This window comes from Pelophylax lessonae (genome assembly GCF_965119305.1).
Source record: "Pelophylax lessonae genome assembly, chromosome: 5".
NCBI lineage: Eukaryota > Metazoa > Chordata > Amphibia > Anura > Ranidae > Pelophylax > Pelophylax lessonae.
The window spans coordinates 465,665,909-465,684,981 of NC_138772.1; the positions used below are offsets into that span (position 1 = coordinate 465,665,909).

The 19,073-nt window shown below is 41.7% G+C and overlaps 1 protein-coding gene across 1 annotated transcript in view; it reads left to right on the plus strand.

Moving 5' to 3' along the window:
• Positions 1–18,265, plus strand: part of LOC309555641 (uncharacterized protein) — a 124,707-nt gene extending 106,442 nt beyond the window's left edge. Inside the window, exons 11-15 of the mRNA XM_082257677.1 lie at positions 1,381–1,499; positions 4,662–4,754; positions 12,016–12,078; positions 15,493–15,648; positions 17,605–18,265. Coding sequence (XP_082113803.1) covers positions 1,381–1,499; positions 4,662–4,754; positions 12,016–12,078; positions 15,493–15,648; positions 17,605–17,724 — 551 coding nt within the window. The 3' untranslated portion in view covers positions 17,725–18,265. The remainder of the gene's footprint in view (positions 1–1,380; positions 1,500–4,661; positions 4,755–12,015; positions 12,079–15,492; positions 15,649–17,604) is intronic.
• Positions 18,266–19,073: the final 808 nt, after the last annotated feature.

The window sequence follows — 19,073 nt, forward strand, 5'->3', positions numbered from 1 at the left end:
GCGATTACATCACTCCTGCGCATGCGAGCGGGAGTCGCCATTCATGGCACTGGGCACAGGTGACCGTTCCTTCAGAGTGCATGCGCCGATGACGTCATCGGCTGAATGCACTGTAAATATCTTCTAAACAGGGCAAGTTTAGGAGATATTTATAGCACCTATAGGTAAGCCTTAACCTTCTTAGCGGTATTCTCGAGCGTGGCTAGGCGTTAAATTTCAGAGCCAAAAGCGGTAACCCCGAGCCACACTCGGGGTACCGCCAGAAGCATCGCTGGATCCTGTAAGCAGGGTTACTTACCTTGTCACCGGGATCCAGCGATGTGTCCCGGCGGTGTCTGGCGGCGGTTCTTCCTGCCGATCCTCTCCGTGTCCCGGCTTCCATCCCCTGCGATGTGACGTTCGCAGGGGGGTAGAACTGGCGGCAAATTCAAATGAAAAACACACCAAACACACTGATAAAGTTCAAAATAAAAAAAAAATCACATTAGTTTGCCCCCCAGTGCCCTTTCCTGCAGTTTTACTGTACTTTTTATGCATATACATATATATATATATATATATATATATATATATATATATATATGTATATACATATATATATATATATATATAAAATATATGTATACATTTATATATATATATATATATATATATATAATAAATGTATACAGTTGGTTTGGGCTGCTCATTCACAAGAATTACACAAGAATTACATGCAAAATAATGGTACAGCTTTCAGCACCTAAAATCCGAAAGAATCATACCGCCAGGGAGGTTAATATAGGCTTACCTATAGGTAAAAGTCTTTAAAGTGGGTTTACAACCACTTTAATATCTACCTTAAATCACATTGCAAATTGCATATTGTATTTGTTTGTAGCCTAAATACTGAATTTTGCACTTAAAACTGTAATTTTGTAACTTTTTAGAAATGCCAGTAAAAACTTGGCTGTGCCAGTAAATTTTGGGTGTTGTGTCTGTATATTTCAGTCTGGTAGGTTGGCAACACTGAGTGGGGGGCATGTATACTTCATATTCATAGCTGCTTATAACCCCAGTCTGACCTGCCTATGGTATACAGTATATATAGGGAAATGTTCTGGGTATTGTTGGATATGTGAATTTGGAAGCACAGGCTGACTCTTCACCTCCTCATCAATGTAAAACCCTAACAATGTCTTTAAGAAGATTGCCTTGAGACTCATGTCACAATTCATTTGACTAATTGGGAATGACTCATTAGCCAGCAGTCAACTTGGAAGGTATAGACGCTTAATGGGTCAATGGTCTCTTAAGTGTTTATTAAAAGAACTTGAGGATATGGATTTCCTTTGGCACAGATAAGTAGGCACTAATCTCTTGTTTGTTCTGGAATTACAGTGCTGAAGGGTGGGGCTCTGCACGGCACCTACAGACTGAAACAATTCCACTTTCACTGGGGATCCTGCGATGGGCACGGCTCCGAGCACACTGTGGATGGCGTGAAATATGAGGCAGAGGTAAGCCGGCACTGTCATTTCTCAGCTGGCTGCAAACTGTCCCTGAATGATGGGAATGCTTTAACATTAATGTGATAAAACACACACTATGTATATCCCTTTATTTGCACAGTAAAAATAAGTTACCTGTAATGAAGTCTGCTGCATCTCTCAGGGATTGTTAAATCTCTCAGAGCCAATTCACACCACAGTCCAGTGCGTTTCTTTTCTGCAAAAATGCATGAAAAGTAGGTTATATGGTTTCCCAGGGCATAGTTCACACCTGTGCGTTCCAGTTCCAGAAAATAAAGTAAAACATGCTGCATTTTTCCTGCACTGGACTATATTTGAACGCTGTAAAATGCATAAAAATGCACCAAAATACACCAAAAACGCGATGGAACACGCATGTCATTGTTTAAGGTTAAGATAAAAGAGGGGGGGATGCACTGGACTGCATCAAAAATGCATCAGAAATGCACTGAAAAGAATCAAATACGTTCCAAAAACGCGCATGCAGAAAAGCATCTGGAACACATCCAGACTGCGTTTCTATGGTGTGAACTGGCCTATAGGGCCCATTCACGCCAGAAACTGCACATAACTGCGCATTTTTGACTGCGTGTTTAAATGCAGTTAAGGTGTGCTTGAGGTGTGCTTCAATGCGTTTTGTGCATTTTTCTATATGTTTTTTGGGCTTGGCTTAAAGGGGCACAGTGCAGTGCATCTGAAGTGTTTTTGTAGTCCGTTCCCTGCAGAAAAATGCAGCTTTCTCTACTTTTTCCAACTGCACTGCACTGAACTGCACTGCAATGATGTAAACTATGCCCATAGGATTACCTTGATTTTGGGCTGTCTATGCAGTTGAAGTGCAGTTCAAAATGCATCCAACTGCGTTCGGTGTGAAAGAGCCCTTACTGTTACACAGTAACAAACAAAATGGTCTCTGCCCCAATCTATAACTGGCCTTCACAGTAAGGAGCACATAGAAGGGCAACGCATGCGGGACAAAACCAGAGAATTCCCAGCTCAACTCACCAACCAGTCTGCTTACCAATCAAATTAACCTGTCTAACAGTATGCATTAAAAACAGGGGTTTATTAAGCACACATTTGCAAACGCATGTGTAAGCTGCAAGGCCCTTTTATAAGCGATTTACATTCCCTCTGTTATCAACTGCATAAGAGCTGGGTAGGAGAAGCAGCAGCACACTGATCTTCCCAGTGAATGGCTGTGCAGCGGGCGCAAGTCAGGACAAGTCTGATTATTGGAGGAGAGCAGGCTGAGTTCCCAGCACAGCTAGAGAACTGACTACGGTGTGCTCTCCTGCTTAGTGTGGTTTGTTTTAAATAGGAAAGTAAAGAGACTGGCAGGCACACCAGGGATTTTACACAAAGGAAGCAATACAAGGAGAAGAGCATAGGCGTGTGCACAGGGTTTGCCTGGCACACCTTAATCACCCTGTGTGGCGCAGATTCCCCTTGTTGAAACTCCTGGTATTTCAGCAAAGCCCCCTAACGGGGCTCCTAAAATATTTGTCAAAAAATGAATTAAAAAATAAAATAATACAAATACAAACTACTGACACCATCCACTGCCCTACTGCCACCAATCTCTGTCCTACTGACACCGTCAGTATATATACACATGCATGTGTTTGAGCTTTAACCACTTAAGCCCCGGAAGATTTTACCCCCTTCCTGACCAGGGCCTATTTTGCGATTCGGCACTGCGTGACTTTAACGGACAATTGCGCGGTCGTGCGATGCTGTACCTAAACAAATTTGATGTCCTTTTTTTCCCACAAACAGAGCTTTCTTTTGGTGATATTTGATCACCTGTGCTATTTTTTGCTCATGCGCTATAAACAAAAAAACAGCGTCAATTTTGCAAAAATAACAATATATTTCACATTTTTTTATATGAAATTCCCCAAAAAAAAATGTAAAAATCAAAATTTTTTAACATTTTAGGCCAATTTGTTTTATGCTACATATGTTTGGTAAAACAAATCGAAAAAAGTGTATTTTGATTGGTTTGCGCAAAAGTTATTGCGTTTACTAACTAAGGGAAAGATTTTTGACATTTTTGTTGTTTTTTTTTTTAACGAGTAATGGCGGCGATCTGCAATTTTTTTTGCGGGACTGCGACATTGCGGCGGACAGATCGGACCCTTGACTGACATTTTTTACACTTTTGGGGTTACCAGTGACATTATTACAGTAATCAGTGCTATACATATGCACTGTTACTGTAAAAATGACACTGGCAGTGAAGGGGTTAACTTTTTTTTGAGAGGGAGGGGTTAAGTGTGTCCCTAGGGGCGTGCTTCTAACTGTGATTGGATGTGGCTGTGTGTGTAACAGCACAGATCAACGGTCCTACATAGCAGAACCGTATGATCTCAATTCTTACACAGGGGAGAATGACAGGCGGCTTTGTTTATATTAGCCGCCTGCATTTCTCCCGCTGTAACGGACAATCGCGAGTGACCGGTGGACATCAGGTCCGCTGGGCACACGCGCGGGGGGGGGGGCCGTAAGCGAGCGGGAGCGCGCCTCCGGCGGCGCACGCTCGTTCCCTCGAGCCTCACAGGCTAGCGACGTAGACCTACGTCGCTTTGCCTGTGAGGGGCTGACTGCCGACATAAATCATCGCTAGGCAGTCGGCAAGTGGTTAAGGTGCGCACCCTAATGTAACAGGCTGTGCACACCTATGGAGAAGAGGATACTTTCTCATACAAGTACATAGTACAGAAGGTACATATCAGGAATATGAAGTGTTGGGATAACTAATGCTTCAAGTTGGCAACAGTTTTCTCACCACTCCGATCCAAGAGAAATCAGGAGCCATCACTTGATTCAGCGTTTTGGTTGTGTAGTTTGCCTTGTTTTTGAATGCAATTACCTCTTCATAACAAAACAGTGCTTACAAATTGTATGTCCATCATGTGAAATAAAGGACTAGGAAAACATTTCTGTGTGGAATTAACAATGTGAGATTTAGGATGCTAATGAAATAGAGCTCCCAGGAGGCCCTCTAGCTCATATGTATGATGATGGGATACGTGGTTTGTTAGCAGTCTACAGGTTGCCCATACACGGTTTAATCTTTTTTTTTCTCTGTGTTAGCGCTAATCATTTTCTAAAATGGTGTCTCATTTATTTATCCCTTGTTGGCAGCTTCACTTGGTGCACTGGAATACTAAATATAGCAGTTTTGGTGAAGCCGTAAAGCACTGCGATGGCCTTGCAGTACTTGGTGTCTTTTTAAGGGTAAGTAATCAATTTGGGTTTATTTATTTAAACACAGCATTTGACTTAGTTGAAGAGGTGTCCATGGCTTCCTCTTGCCCCATTGTACTTCTTAAACTGGCCATACATATACAGATTTATGTATTTTTATTCCAAACTTTATGCATGCTTTGTGTTAAAGAGGAAGTGAAGCCTCCTCTGTAACGTGTACTTATAGGAAAGCCTATGATAAGGCTTACCTATAGGTACTGTAAATATCTCCTAAACATGCACTGTTTAGGAGATATTTACTTTGCATACAGCCAGTGACATCACTGGCGCATGCACTCTGAAGGAATTGCCGCCTGTGCCGTTCCTTCAGAGCCCTGTGCTGTGAATGGTGGTTCCCGCATGCATGTGCGGGAGTGACGTCATTGTGGCTCCAATCAATCAGATGGCCGGAGGCGAACCCGGAAGGAAGACCAGGTATAGATGGACATGGTGTCAGCGGTGAGCGGGCGGCGATGCAAGGGCTTAGTTCTAAGGTAAGTATTTCATAATGAGCTAGTATGCGATGTATACTAGCTCACTATGCCTTTGTCTTTCAGGTTTTTATTTTTATTTTTTGGGAAGTTTACAACCTCTTTAATGTAAAGCCCCGTACACACGATCAGATTATCGAACGATCTGTCGTCCGTTTTTTGTGGCATGCTAGTCTGATGTGGAAAGTGAAGAGGTTATTTTCATACAAATTTTCCCATACGACAGAATTCTACTTCAGAAATGATGTCATGTGTTGGATTGCTGTGTATGTGTTCTTTCGTCTCTGAGCATGCCTAGTCTTGCTCTCAAGATTTTTTTCCGTCGAAATCTGTACTAATGAGACGAAAATCGGACGTTGTTTTGACGGACGACAAAAATTTTATAGCCTGCACATCAGGATTTTGTCGGCCGAAAAGTCGGAGTCGGCTGTCGAAAGCACCATACTAACAAGCCGAAAATCGGCAGATCGGTCGTCGGACGAAATTTCCCTTCAGATTTTCTTATCGTGTGTACGGGCCTTAAGAGAATTTCCTTCCACTGTGATATCTAGAGGCATGTAAGGAATGTGGTTGTATTTCCAACCCATTTCTGCCATGATAATATCAAGTTGAGTTTGTGTAATATGTATACGGTTCACGTATTGTATAAACACAGTAGTGGAGGAAATCATAGTTGTAAAGGGCAGTTCTATGCCAATTCACTGCTGCTTACCAGTTTACAGTACACTCCAGTTAATGTGAGTATACACAGTAGCTGTATTGTAAATAGATCATTGCAGAAATACATACATCAGAGATCAAGATATCAGCTGGAGAGAGCACAATATTCTGGCAAATAGGAAGTGCAGAACATGGCCTAAATTAGGAAGTTAATGGGAAGAGCAAAGAGTTCACAAGAAACAGGAGACAAGTCAAAAAGAAGTCAGAGAGGGTGATATTCAGCATTCCAGGTGGCTCAGGGCGAAGAGCTACTGCCAGATACAGCAGAGGTTGTGGATTCAGACCCCGGTCCTATTGGTTGACTTGTGGATAATGTCTTTCTGAAAGGAATGACAGGAGATTTTCAAGCGTCACGCAGTATTATAATGTGAAATATGCACAGCTTGTGAATTTTAATGTCTTATACAAAAGGTATGCATTTTCTGAAATGTGTATCCTTAAAGTGATTTGCTATGGGGGCTCCCAAGCTCACAGCTCCCTGTGTCCATTCAGATACTGAGCCCCACCCTGACCCCGCCCCTCTATCTCCTGATTGGCTAGCTGACTTTGATTGACAGCAGCGGTAGCCGATGTTTCAGCCAATCAGGAGGGAGACTCTCGGATGACTGAGACACTCATGGACAGAGAGGGACCTCAGGTAAGTATTAGAGGGGCTGCTGCACACAGAAGTTTGTTTATCTTAATGCATAGAATGCATTAAGATGAAAAACATTCTGACGTTACAACCCCTTTAAGCCACTGTAGGCCATAGAGCAGGAGTAAGGGGGTTACATATGGCCCATAAACCACCAGTTTGACATGCATGCTCTTTGTTATCTGTAAGGAAGTAATGGTTAGCCATTTTTCCTTTGTCACACTGCAGCCACAGCTCCTGAATTGTTCATGGATGATAGTTGGAAGGAGAGCAATAAATGTGAGCACGAAGTGCAGTTGGGTGAATTTCTGTTTCATTGACTGGAGTGACCCTCTGGAATCTATCCATGTGACCCTGCCTATAATGATTTGCCATTAAAGCCCATAGTTGGTACTCTCTAGGCATCAGTGTTTAGTGCCAAGGATTCAGAGGTTTAGTGTTTTAAGTCAAATTATTGTAATCTTGGCTGGTAAAAGAGTTGTGATCACTCAGAGATATCGCCCAACGTGAAAAGTAGATTTGCACTGTAGATGAAGGAATGGAACATCCAACAATAAGATCATTGCTGAACCACTATTCCTATAATCATCTTGTATGCATCCCTTTTAGAGGGACCCCCTCCCCTTGGTGTGGGTGGCACCTGGACCCCTTTATAGCCTGGTGTGGGTGAAGTCCTGGGTATAAGGTACATGGGAATAGATTACCCCTGACATAGGCCATGTAGGTTTGCAACCTGAACAAGAAAGGAGCTTCCAGGCCTGGGCCCAGAGGGAATGACTCGGGGCAGAGTCCCATGGGGGAGGGACTCATGGTGTAGAGAATGAGAAGATGGCTGGATTTTTGAGTTCTGTGTTATGCTTTACTATGTACTGGTGCTGTGGGATGTGGAAGTGGGGAAGCTACAGTAAAATAACAGTAAAAGATCAATTGGTGTTGACATTATTTTATTCAAGAAGGTGGGTCTGGCAGCAAATTGGGGTTGCCAACAATCTTAATTCCTGATCTGATATATTTATTTATTGGTACTTATTGTACCTTACTTACTTTATCCATTTTACTTTTTTACTTGTGGCCTTCTTTTTCAACATTCAAGTTAGTCTATATGGGTAAAGGGACTAAAGCAGTGGTGTCCAAACCATGGCCCGCCAGCGGTTCAGGAACTACAATTTCCATGAGGCATTGTAAATTTCTGACATTCACAGACATAACTAGGCATGATGGGAATTGTAGTTCCCGAACAGCTGGAAGGCCATAGTTTGGACACCCCTGGACTAAAGTATAATTGGTTTATAACAAGAATGTAAGCAGTCTAAGCAGATCTTGCCTGAAATGAATGATGTTCTAATAGAATAATCTACTTTTCTCATTCATTTTTGTACCATGCTCTAAAGTCTAGCCCCAGCCACTGAATGTTAATTGCAACATGGTATGTCATTATTCTGAACTAATAAAACAAGCCAGAGTAGCTAGTTTGTTGGTCATTTGACATTTGATGTCACCAATATTTCTTTGTTCCCAATACTGGCTTCATCCAGAGTGTCCACAAAATGTCAGAGACAGCAAGGGAAAAGCAAAAACAAGCTCTGTCCATCTGGGGTGAATCAAATATGGCAGCTGCATAAAATAGGTTAAACCCAGGGAATGCAGAACATTGTGTCAACCAGTGTTTGACAAATCTGGCTTTATATTAAATAGACGTAAAAATAGATTTTACTTAGAGATATATATATTTTTTTATTTATAATGGCCATACCCAAATGTCTTTTTTAAAGTAAACTTGTCACAGACATGGGCAATGCAAACTGGGCATATGATGTCGAATACACATAACTAGAGATTACATATAGTAAATACTGCCTGATTGGCAGCTCCATTGCCAAAGGTAGCTGAAGTAATATCAATTTCCTAACTTTTCCGGTATATACACCCATCCTTTTGCTAATTTACTAGTTAGCTGGTCTGTTCCTCATAATAAGGGAACAGTAGGTTTGCTTAGAAGGGGCCATGCCTGACTTTCAAAGGAAAATGTAAGATTTGCTTATAAAATCGTTTTTTATTGATCTCTGGATCTATTGATCATTTTGACATGGAGTTTCTACTGAACGTAACCTCTGTTTTAGTCCTTTTACATAATATGCTCAAATCGATCTGCCCAGGTTTGAGACAGCTTAACTTAAAATACAATTGCCATAGTATCAGTGGAAGGTACATTGCCACTTTAATGAAAATCGAATATTTATTCTTAAAGTATCACTTGCTACATTTTAACTGTTTGTCTCTTATGCACTATGTATAATAAAAATGCAAGTGTACTGTACCTGCTGACATAAAGCCTGCAGGGAGCCCCCTTTGCTTTTACCATGCCCTTCCCTTTTCATATGTACAGTGCAAGCCGTGAGCCATGCTACTGAGAAGTGTGTAAGCAGATCTTGTTTTTTTCCTGTGTAATATAAATTGCTGTCACCTTCCCTGGTATTTGTAGACTAAACAAGTTCAGCAAACCCTGTCACTCCCTATCTGTTCCTGCCACCGGAGAAACACATTACCTTTCTATGAATGCTTAAGAAGCTATTTATACCTTGTTCATTTCTGCTTTTTAATGTTAGTGAGACATTATGCAATTCATTACTGTGGAGATACCCATAAAATACGTAGAATGTCGAGCCATAGATAGAGCCATATCTGTTCCTGCCATTGGAGATAGACATTGACTTTCTATGAATGCTTAAGAAGCTATTTATACCTTGTGAATTTCTGCTTTTTAATGTTAGTGAGATATTATGCAATTCATAACTGTGGAGATACCCAGAAAATATGTAGAAAATTGAGCCATAGATGGGCAGATCACTTCCTAAGAATGCTGACTAGGGAGAGATCTCTTCATTCTTGATCATAGTGCATGTACAACCTCTTCAAAGCAGGTGGGTATTGGTGGTGCATGTACACCCTCTGTATAGCAGGTGTTGGTAGCGTGTGTACACCCTCTGTATAGCAGGTGTTAGTAGCGTGTGTACAACCTCTGCATAGCAGGTGTTGATAGTGCATGTACAACCCTTTGTATAGAAGGTGTTGATAGCGCATGTACACCCTCTGTATAGCAGGTGTTGGTAGGGCATGTACACCTCTATATAGCGGGTGTTGGGAGCTCATGTACACCCTCTGTATAGCGGGTGTTGATAGTACATGTACAACCTCTGTATAACGGGTGTTGGTGGTGCATGTACACCTTCTTTATAGCAGGTGTTTGTAGCACATGTACACCCTTTCTATAACAGTTGTTGGTAGCGCATGTACACCTTCTGTATAGCAGGTGTAGGTAGTGCATGTACACCCTCTGTATAACAGGTATTGGTGGTGCATGCACACCCTCTGTGTAGCAGGTGTTGATAGTGCATGTACAACCTCTGCATAGCAGGTATTAGTGGTGCATGTACACCCTCTTTATAGCAGGTGTTGGTTGCGCATGTACACCCTCTGTATAACAGGTGTTGGTAGGGCATGTACACCCTCTGTATAGCAGGTGTTGGTAGCTCATGTACATCTTCTGTATAGCAGGTGTTGGTAATGCATGTACACCCTCTGAATAGCAGGTGTTGGTAATGCATGTACACCCTCTGAATAGCAGGTGTTGGTAGCGCATGTACACCCTCTGTATAGCAGGTGTTGGTAACGCATGTACACCCTCTGTATAGCAGGTGTTGGTAGGGCATGTATACCCTCTGTATAGCAGGTGTTGGTAACGCATGTACACCCTCTGTATAGCAGGTGTTGGTAACGCTTGTACACCCTCTGTATAGCAGGTGTTGGTAGGGCATGTATACCCTCTGTATAGCAGGTGTTGGTAACACATGTACACCTTCTGTATAGCGGGTGTTGGTAACGCATGTACACCCTATGTATAGCAGGTGTTAGTAGCACATGTACACCCTCTGTATAGCAAGTGTTTGTAGCGCATGTACGCCCTCTGTATATAGCAGGTGTTGGTAATGCATGTACACCCTCTGTATAGCAGGTGTTGGTAGTGCATGTACACCCTCTGTATAGCAGGTGTTGGTAACGCATGTACACCCTCTGTATAGCAGGTGTTGGTAGTGCATGTACACCCTCTGTATAGCAGGTGTTGGTAACGCATGTACACCCTATGTATAGCAAGTGTTGGTAGTGCAAGTACACCCTCTGTGTAGCAGATATTGATGGTGCATGTACAACCTCTGTATAGCAGGTATTGATGGTACAGGAGGTGTTGGCAGTGCACGTACAACCTCTGTATAGCAGGTATTGATGGTGCATGTACAATCTCTGTACAGGATGTGTTGTTAGAACTTGTACACTCTTTGCACAGGTGTTGCTGAGACTTGTGTGGCAATTGATGATGGTGCATGAGTGTACAGCAGGTGTTGATGGTGATTGTTTACTTTCTGTATAGAAAGCATTGGCAGTGCATGTACAATCTATTCATAGCAGGTGTTAGTGATTCATGTACACCCTAGACAAAGTAGGTGTTAGTGGTGCTTGATCAACACTCTTATAACAGGTATTGGTGGGGCATGCACACCCTCTGTATAGCAGGTGCTTATGGTGCATGTTTAACCTCTTTCTAGCAGTTATTGGTGGTGCATGTACATTCTCTATATAGCAGCTGTTGGGGGTGCATGCGCAACCTCTTAATTGTAAATGTTGTTTGTACATATACACACTTGTTATATCAGTTGTTGGTGTTGTATGTATGGTTTCACTATAACAGACGTTGGTGGTACATGCACACCCTCAGTATAGGTATAGTATATAGTATAGTATACAACCAATATAGTGTGTGTGTTGGTGAAGTAGTGGGACTTTTACAGCTTCTGAACAGCTGGTTTTGGTGGTGCATGTACAACCGCTATAGGGCATGTGTTGGTATAGTAGTAGTGGGCAGGTTTTGGTGGTGCATGTACATCCTCTGTATATATGGTGTTAATGTGGTTGCTGTACTTCTATGGTATTTGCACAGCAGGTGTGCCTCTCAGTGTACACAGATGCTCATACTGCTATGTGTACTATCGTGACCAAAAGAAGTCTAAAGACAAAAAAGTGTAAAGCCAGCAGTGGTGCAAAACAGTGTACATGGTGGGGGGGGGGGGGGGGGGGGACTGATGGACATTCAGGGTCCTTTATTCCAATAGCACATTCAGTTTAAATTAACATTTACAATGATCTGACAAGGATGCCAATGATTTTGTTCACTTAATATGTCTTAATCCGTTCAAAATCAAATTTGGAAAAAATATGCAAACTGTTTCAGCTATGTTCAAAGACACATGAGACAAAGATTATTACTTTACTGAAAAGTTCATAAAATATGTATACTGCAAACTCTATATCAGCTTTTCTTACCACAGTTCTCATATGTCTCTTCTTTATTCAGGTGGGAGAGGCCAGGCCACAGTTGCAACCAGTGATTGATGCCTTAACATTAATTCCAACAAAGGTAACATCTACTGAACCTTTCAAATATTGTTTAATACAACAAGCCACATGAATTCACACAGCTCCATGGCAATTTATATAATCTTATCTTAAACTGCTATATGAAAAATGTATAGTCATTGGAAATGGAATGGTAGTATAGGTTTCATGTCTTTTTCTAAACAAAGTCAGTGTTTTCCAGTCGGTAATTATGCATTTAGATTTCCTGACTCACCAATGTATCAAGAGTCACCTGTGTGATGGCTTGTGCACAGTATAAGAAAATCGTGAGAACATTTTTGTCTGAGGAACATTCGTACGATTTTCTGATAGCGTGTACACAACTTTTGACAGCCTATTCCGACCTTCCGAACCAAAATTCCCGAAGGGACAAGCTCCAAAATTTTTCTCATTTGGGAACAAAATGAACAATTTTCATCTAATGTGTACCGTTTTCATACCAAAAAAAAAATCAAAAATGAAAGAAGCGCATAATCAGAAATAATAAACAAAGAAAAAAAGCCTTCGGCGTACAAGAATTTTTGTACAATATTTCCTTCCTCGTTTCCAATTTTTCACAGCAAACAACAAGGAAAATCAGGCCATTATTTGCCCGAATTTCTTTTAGTGTGTACCCCATTTTAAAATACAAGTATAACAGTCCAGTCATTAGGAAATTCCCTTTAAGCTGAGCCATTCAATTAGGAAGGGTCCTTTCTTGCCTCTGTTGGCAAAAACCACAGTTTGCTCCCTGCCTGCCCCTTTCCCCCCAATGAGGGTGTACAGTTGTAGGTGCCAACCAAGTTACACTTACAACAAGGGATGGGGCTGAGCCTTAACCTTCCTAGCGGTATTCCCGAGTGTGGCTCGGGGTTAAATTTCAGTGCCAAAAGTGGTAACCCCGAGCCACACTCGGGGTACCGCTAGAAAGATCGCTGGATCCTGGTAAAGGGGTTACTTACCTTGTCACCGGGATCCAGCGATGTATCCCAGCAGTGTCTGGCGGTGGATCTTCCTCCCGATCCTCTGTGTGCCCCGGCTTCCGTCTCCTGCGACGTGACGCTCGCAGGGGGGTGGAACCGGCGGCAAATTCAAATGCAAAACACACCAAACACACTGATACAATTCAAAATAAAATAAATTCACATTAGTTTGCCCCCCCCCCCCCCAGTGCCCTTTCCTGCAGTTTTACTGTACTTTACATGTATATATATATATATATATATATATATACACACGTATATATATATGTATACATATATATATATATATATATATATATATATATATATGTATATGTATACATACATACATACTTTAACTTATTTATAGTTTTTTATTATATTATAATTTATGATTTTGTGTTTCAAACTTTATCATACCCGAGATGTTATAAAGAAGAACGCACAGTAAAAAAAAAAATCATATGTAAATAGTTTGTTTGCACTGCTCATTCTTAAGAATTACATGCAAAATAATGGTACCGCTTTCAGCACCTAAAATCCGAAAGAATCATACCGCCAGGGAGGTTAACATCACTACAGCACATTTATGAAATGTCTGGTTACATTTCATATTTTCTTGGGATTTACTTCCACTACAGCAACCAGAGATTTTGTGATCATTGTGTGAATAAAGTTGCAGCCTGAGCCTGCAGTCTGGTTTGGTGAAAATCTTTGCTGAAAAGGGTTTAATATTTGTATGTGCTTTATATAAAATAATTAGGAAAGCATATAATGACTTGTGGACCAGTGCTTAGGGAAACAGTGTATGGATCATGTACATGGATGTTGTTAATTTGTAAAGTCTTTGCTGCAACGCCCCCCCAGACCCCCCCTTTTTCTAACCTGAGTCCATTCCTTTCAGCACCGTGCACGATCCCAGCGGCTCCAGCTGTTGGCACTCATTTCATTGAACACATTGATAGCAGCAGGAGTCATTGGTTTCCGCTGCTGTCAATCAAATCCAGTAACATTAGAGTGGGGGGCGGGGCCGAGTTCAACTGTGTGTGTCAATAGATGAAGTAGCAGGACTCGGGGTCACGCCTGCATGGATGCCCTCACGGAAAGCGTCTTTCCATGGGGGCACCCGATGAAGAGGAGGAGCCAGGAGCGCTGCCAGGGCAACACAGAAGAGTTTTTATTTTATTAGCAAAAAAAACCTTTACAACCTCTTTAATTGCAAAATTTTTATGCAATTGCAGTGGAGCTCCAGTATATGTGATTGTACACATTACCGGCAAAAAGACTATGGGGTTGAGGACTGTGGGGTGCAGTGCTGCAATGAAAAAAAAACAGCTTCCAGGTTTTTTTTTTTTTGTCGAAGCTTAATTGAGCAACCTGAAGTTAGAAGCTGATTGCCTACCATGTACAGCTGCACCAGTTTTTGCACTCTCCAGTTTTAGTAAATCAACCCCTATGTTTTCTTTGTGTTGCCTGTATTACAAACGCTTCTGAATAGGACCTGGGGTGTCCAGAAAATACAGGTCAAAGCTAGGCAAGTCAAACACAGTCTCAGTCAAATTTTATCTACACTGCCCCATTGGGAAATCTGTAGATGTGTGCTTGACATGTGCTTAAATGCACATCTAAATAGGAAAAAACAAAACACCACTGAGAACCCTAATGGCGCTTTTCCACTGCATGGAACCGAACGCTTCGGCTCGCTTTTGTGCTTTTCCACTGCTGGTACCGCATGGTACGGTGTAGGAACGGTTCGGTATGGTACAGCGGCGCTTTTCCACTGCATGGAACCGAACGGTACAGCTCTCAAAAACAGTATCACCTCCATTGTGGTTCCAAGAGGTACCATACCCGGTACCATATCTCACAATCCTTTGCATTCAGTCACTACTAGCCACTGATTGGTCAGAGAATCCCACCCACCCTGTTGTTATCCGACCCACTTAACTTTAGTACTACTTTAGTGGAAAAGCAAACCATACCGTACCATACCGAACCGTTCCAACACCGTACCATGCGGTACCAGCAGTGGAAAAGCAAACCGGGCCAAGCAGGCCGAGTAGAGCCGAGCTGGTACTTGCAGTGGAAAAGTGCCATAAGGAGAGCAATACCTAAAATAAAAGCAGTGAAGCATATCTGTTTACATACTCAATGCCAATCTCATCTGCAAAATGAAAGATGCCCAGTGCCCAGTCCCCCCATGCTGGTGCCTTCAGAATGAAGACCATTGTTTACAGCCCGACTCAAACTTGTGACGGGCCACCAAACCAGTATTCTGATCTGCAAAGAGGAGTTTATGTATGAATATCATTCTTAGCTTCTCCAGTTATTATGTGTTTGGTTCCGTCATAGGCAAATAGCTTATAGTGTGCAGACATGACTTCCACCTCTAGAATGTATTGGTCTGACACCAATTCGAGGTTTATGTTTAAAAAAAAACAACAAAAAACGCCAATAAATGTATTTTATTTCAGGGAAAAGAGGCTGCTTTCCACGACTTTGATCCTTCAGGGCTGCTTCCAAATTCTCTGGATTTTTGGACTTATCAAGGATCTCTGACGACTCCGCCATTGCTGCAATGTGTAGTCTGGAACGTCCTAAAAGAGCCAATCACTGTGAGCAATGAACAGGTATGTCTAGACCACAATTTCTGAGTTTAGAGCTATCACAATGCCGAAAAATGATCAGAGAATGTCAAACACATCCAGTAACATTTTGTTGTTGAGGATTTGGTGTTTTGCTGCAGCTGTTTGTACAGCATATGTGACTAAATTTGTGGTGGGGTGGAAAATCACATTTCTTAAAGACCTGTCCAAACTGAGGGAATTCAAACAGGACACAAAATACATAAGCTTCTGCATTGTGGTTACATCCTAGTGAGGTCTATCAGCAATAGTAAGGATTACCTGTGAACTCCATAAAGCCTTTGTAAAAAGGCAAAACTGATCTATCACTGTCCTACCCACCTTCTGAGTACTAAAACTGGAGTTTTAGCCATTAAAAGTTCAGAAACACCGATATACCAATGTGTGAGTTTAGATTCTGACATCTGCCATGACTGTCAGTTTTCACGCAGAGGAGCCTCCCTTATCTTATAGCAACATTAGTATTTTTAATCACCAGCATAGTCTCATTACAGTGTACATTTTACTCTTGCATCAATGCAGATTAGACATTTTGTTTAACTTTTTAAAGTGTACCTGTCACATTTGTCAGTGCCCCACGCTTTACAGTCTGGTAAATCAGCTGTATTCTCTAACATTTAGATCCAGCAGCAGTGTTAATTGGACAGTACAGTGGTAAAGGGAAATGAAAAGAATTTTGCTTGCACATGATCAGACCACAGCAGCTTTCTGTGCCCCCTCTGTCACCATCTACTAGGCCATCCAGATCAGGGAAAACTCCAACACTTCTGGGTAGTGTCAATGCTTTCCCACTCCCTCCATCTATATATTCCTATTGGCCAATACTATGATGGACTGGCTTCCTGGATAAGAATTTATGGGAAAGGGCATGCGCACTTTGCCAACACCAAGAAGTGCCAAAATCTTTGCCTAACTTTGGCTGTTCTGCAAGTCTCAGCCGTTAAATCCAGATGAAAGTATGAAAACTTCCAAAAGATTCTGATGCTGCATGCACATGGACTTCCACAATGGACTCTGATGTAAGGTGGGCTCTCCTAACATGAACTCTGAATGTAAGGGGGATCCTGATGTAAGGGGGGCACTGACCGGGACCCTGAAGTAAAAGGAGATTGTGATGGGGACCCTAATGTAAGAGGAAACTCTGATGGGGACTCAGATGTAAAGGGGCACTTATCGGGACCCTGATTTAAGGGGGGATTCCAAAAATATACTCTGAGGTAAGAGGGGCACTGATGGGTACCCTGATATAAGGTGGGCTGGTGTAAGGAGGAGCTCCTAAGAAGGGGCTCTGATAAGGACTCTGATGTAAGGGGGGATTCCCAAGGCAGATTATGCTGTTACAGGGGTCATGACGGGGGCCCTGGTGCAAGGGGGGTTCTGATGTAGATCCTGTTGTATAGGAGCTCTGATGGGGACCCTGATGTAAGGTTGGACTCTGATATAATGGGGAGGCTTTGTTTTACTGAAGTTCTTTCTCTTTTTGTTCTGAATAATGAAATGCTGATTCCTAAAAAGAACCAAGTAAAACATATTCTGCATTGCTTTAAAAATCTGATTTATTTTGACCTGCGAATATTTGTAAAATATACAATGTGGCCCCTCATAGTGAAAAGTTTGGACACCCCTTAGCCTTTTTATATTGTAGTACCAAATGTCAGTGAGCTGTCATGCTGTTTTATTCAAGCTCATATTTAGAATATTTCAAAAGAATCAAACTTATATTATTACTACCAATATGGGGACCCCAATATCCTATTATTATCTAATGTTGTTCGGGGGTCCTAAACCTCGGAATTGGATGATATTTTGAAACCCTCAAATTTGTTGTGCTTTGTAAATATGTGGCAACTCTTAGCATGATAAGGGGCCTGTTCATAATAAATGCTGCAGGTTTCTTATAACATATCATTTCATCTTTCATGTTCTTCTTGCTCCATCTAGCTGTCAGCGCTCCGAGGCCTTTACTTTAATGATGAGCATGACAGTCCTTGCCACATGGTTGACAACTATCGCCCACCACAGCCACTGAAGGGTCGTCCTGTTCGAGCATCATTCCATTAGGAGGAGAACCGCCCATCTATATTGCAAATCTACTAGCTAATGTTCAATTATCTCTCACTGTGTGCAAACTGGAAGCTCTTTCTTACTCTATGCTGAATCTCTAATCCCCTGGCAAGTATTAGAATCTGATTAATGAAATGTGAAAGTCCACTGACATAGGCAAATAATTTCTAATGTGAGGCGTTGCTTACAGCTTAACAGAGCCTAGCTTCTGCTTGTTTTCTTCTGAACGATGCTGCAATTACTATAGGAGAGGGGAACTAGTGTTCTGTAGATTCTTCTAGAATTATGTCTTAAAATGCAGATAAAAACTTGAACGAAGTACGTACATACACTGATATGTATTTTATAATGTGCACTAATGTGTGTTTCAAATTTTACCTATTCCAGAGGAAAAAATATTGATTTTAATAGGGTGTAAATATTTAAAAAAAATATATATATAGATATATATATAGATAAATATATATGACAAATATATATATATAGGAGAGAGTCTTATTGGTGCTAATTTTGCACAGTCTTAAATTTCCAAAATGAACTGAAAGAAATATGAAATTAAAATTGTATTTTGAATACCATAATAAATACTAAAACTGAAAACTCGTGTTAAGTGGCTTTGTTTCTTTAAAGTGATTGTAAATCTATTTATTTATTTATTTTTTTAATAATAAACACGTTATACTAAGGCCCCGTTCACATTGCCGCGATCCGACTTGGGGGGGCGACCTCCGAGGTCGCAGTGCGAGCAGCGCGCCGCGACCTCGGAGCGGCCGCCACGGACTTCATAACATTGAAGTCTATGGCGGTCGCCTCCGGGTCGCCCCAAAGAAGCTCCGGACCCTTTTTCTAAGTCGGAGCGACTTGTGTCGCTCCTATTAGAACAGGGCCGCAGCTTCCCTATGGAAGGCGACCTACGGCGACCTGTGAGGCGACCAGGTCGCCTCACAGGTCGCCTTAGTGTGAACGGGGACTTACCTGCTCTGTGCAATGGTTTTGCACAGATATAAAGAAAAAAAACAAAAGGATGCAAGAAGGACAAATTATCAGTAAAAACTCACAATGGCTAAATAATACTAAAGCCAAAAACTTGTGTTAAGTGGCTTTGTTTCCTTAAAGTGATTATAATTTTTTTTTAAATAATAAACATGTTATACTTACCTACTCTGTGCAATGGTTTTGCCCAGATATACAAAAACCAAAAGGGCTCAAGAAGAACACATTATCAGTGCATACTCACAATGGCCAAAGGCTACAGTATAGACCAGGCTCAAGTGGTACAGTAATTCTCACAGAAAGAAGTCGCACCACAATCTTGGCACCACCAAGACTCACCAGCTAATTTGAAC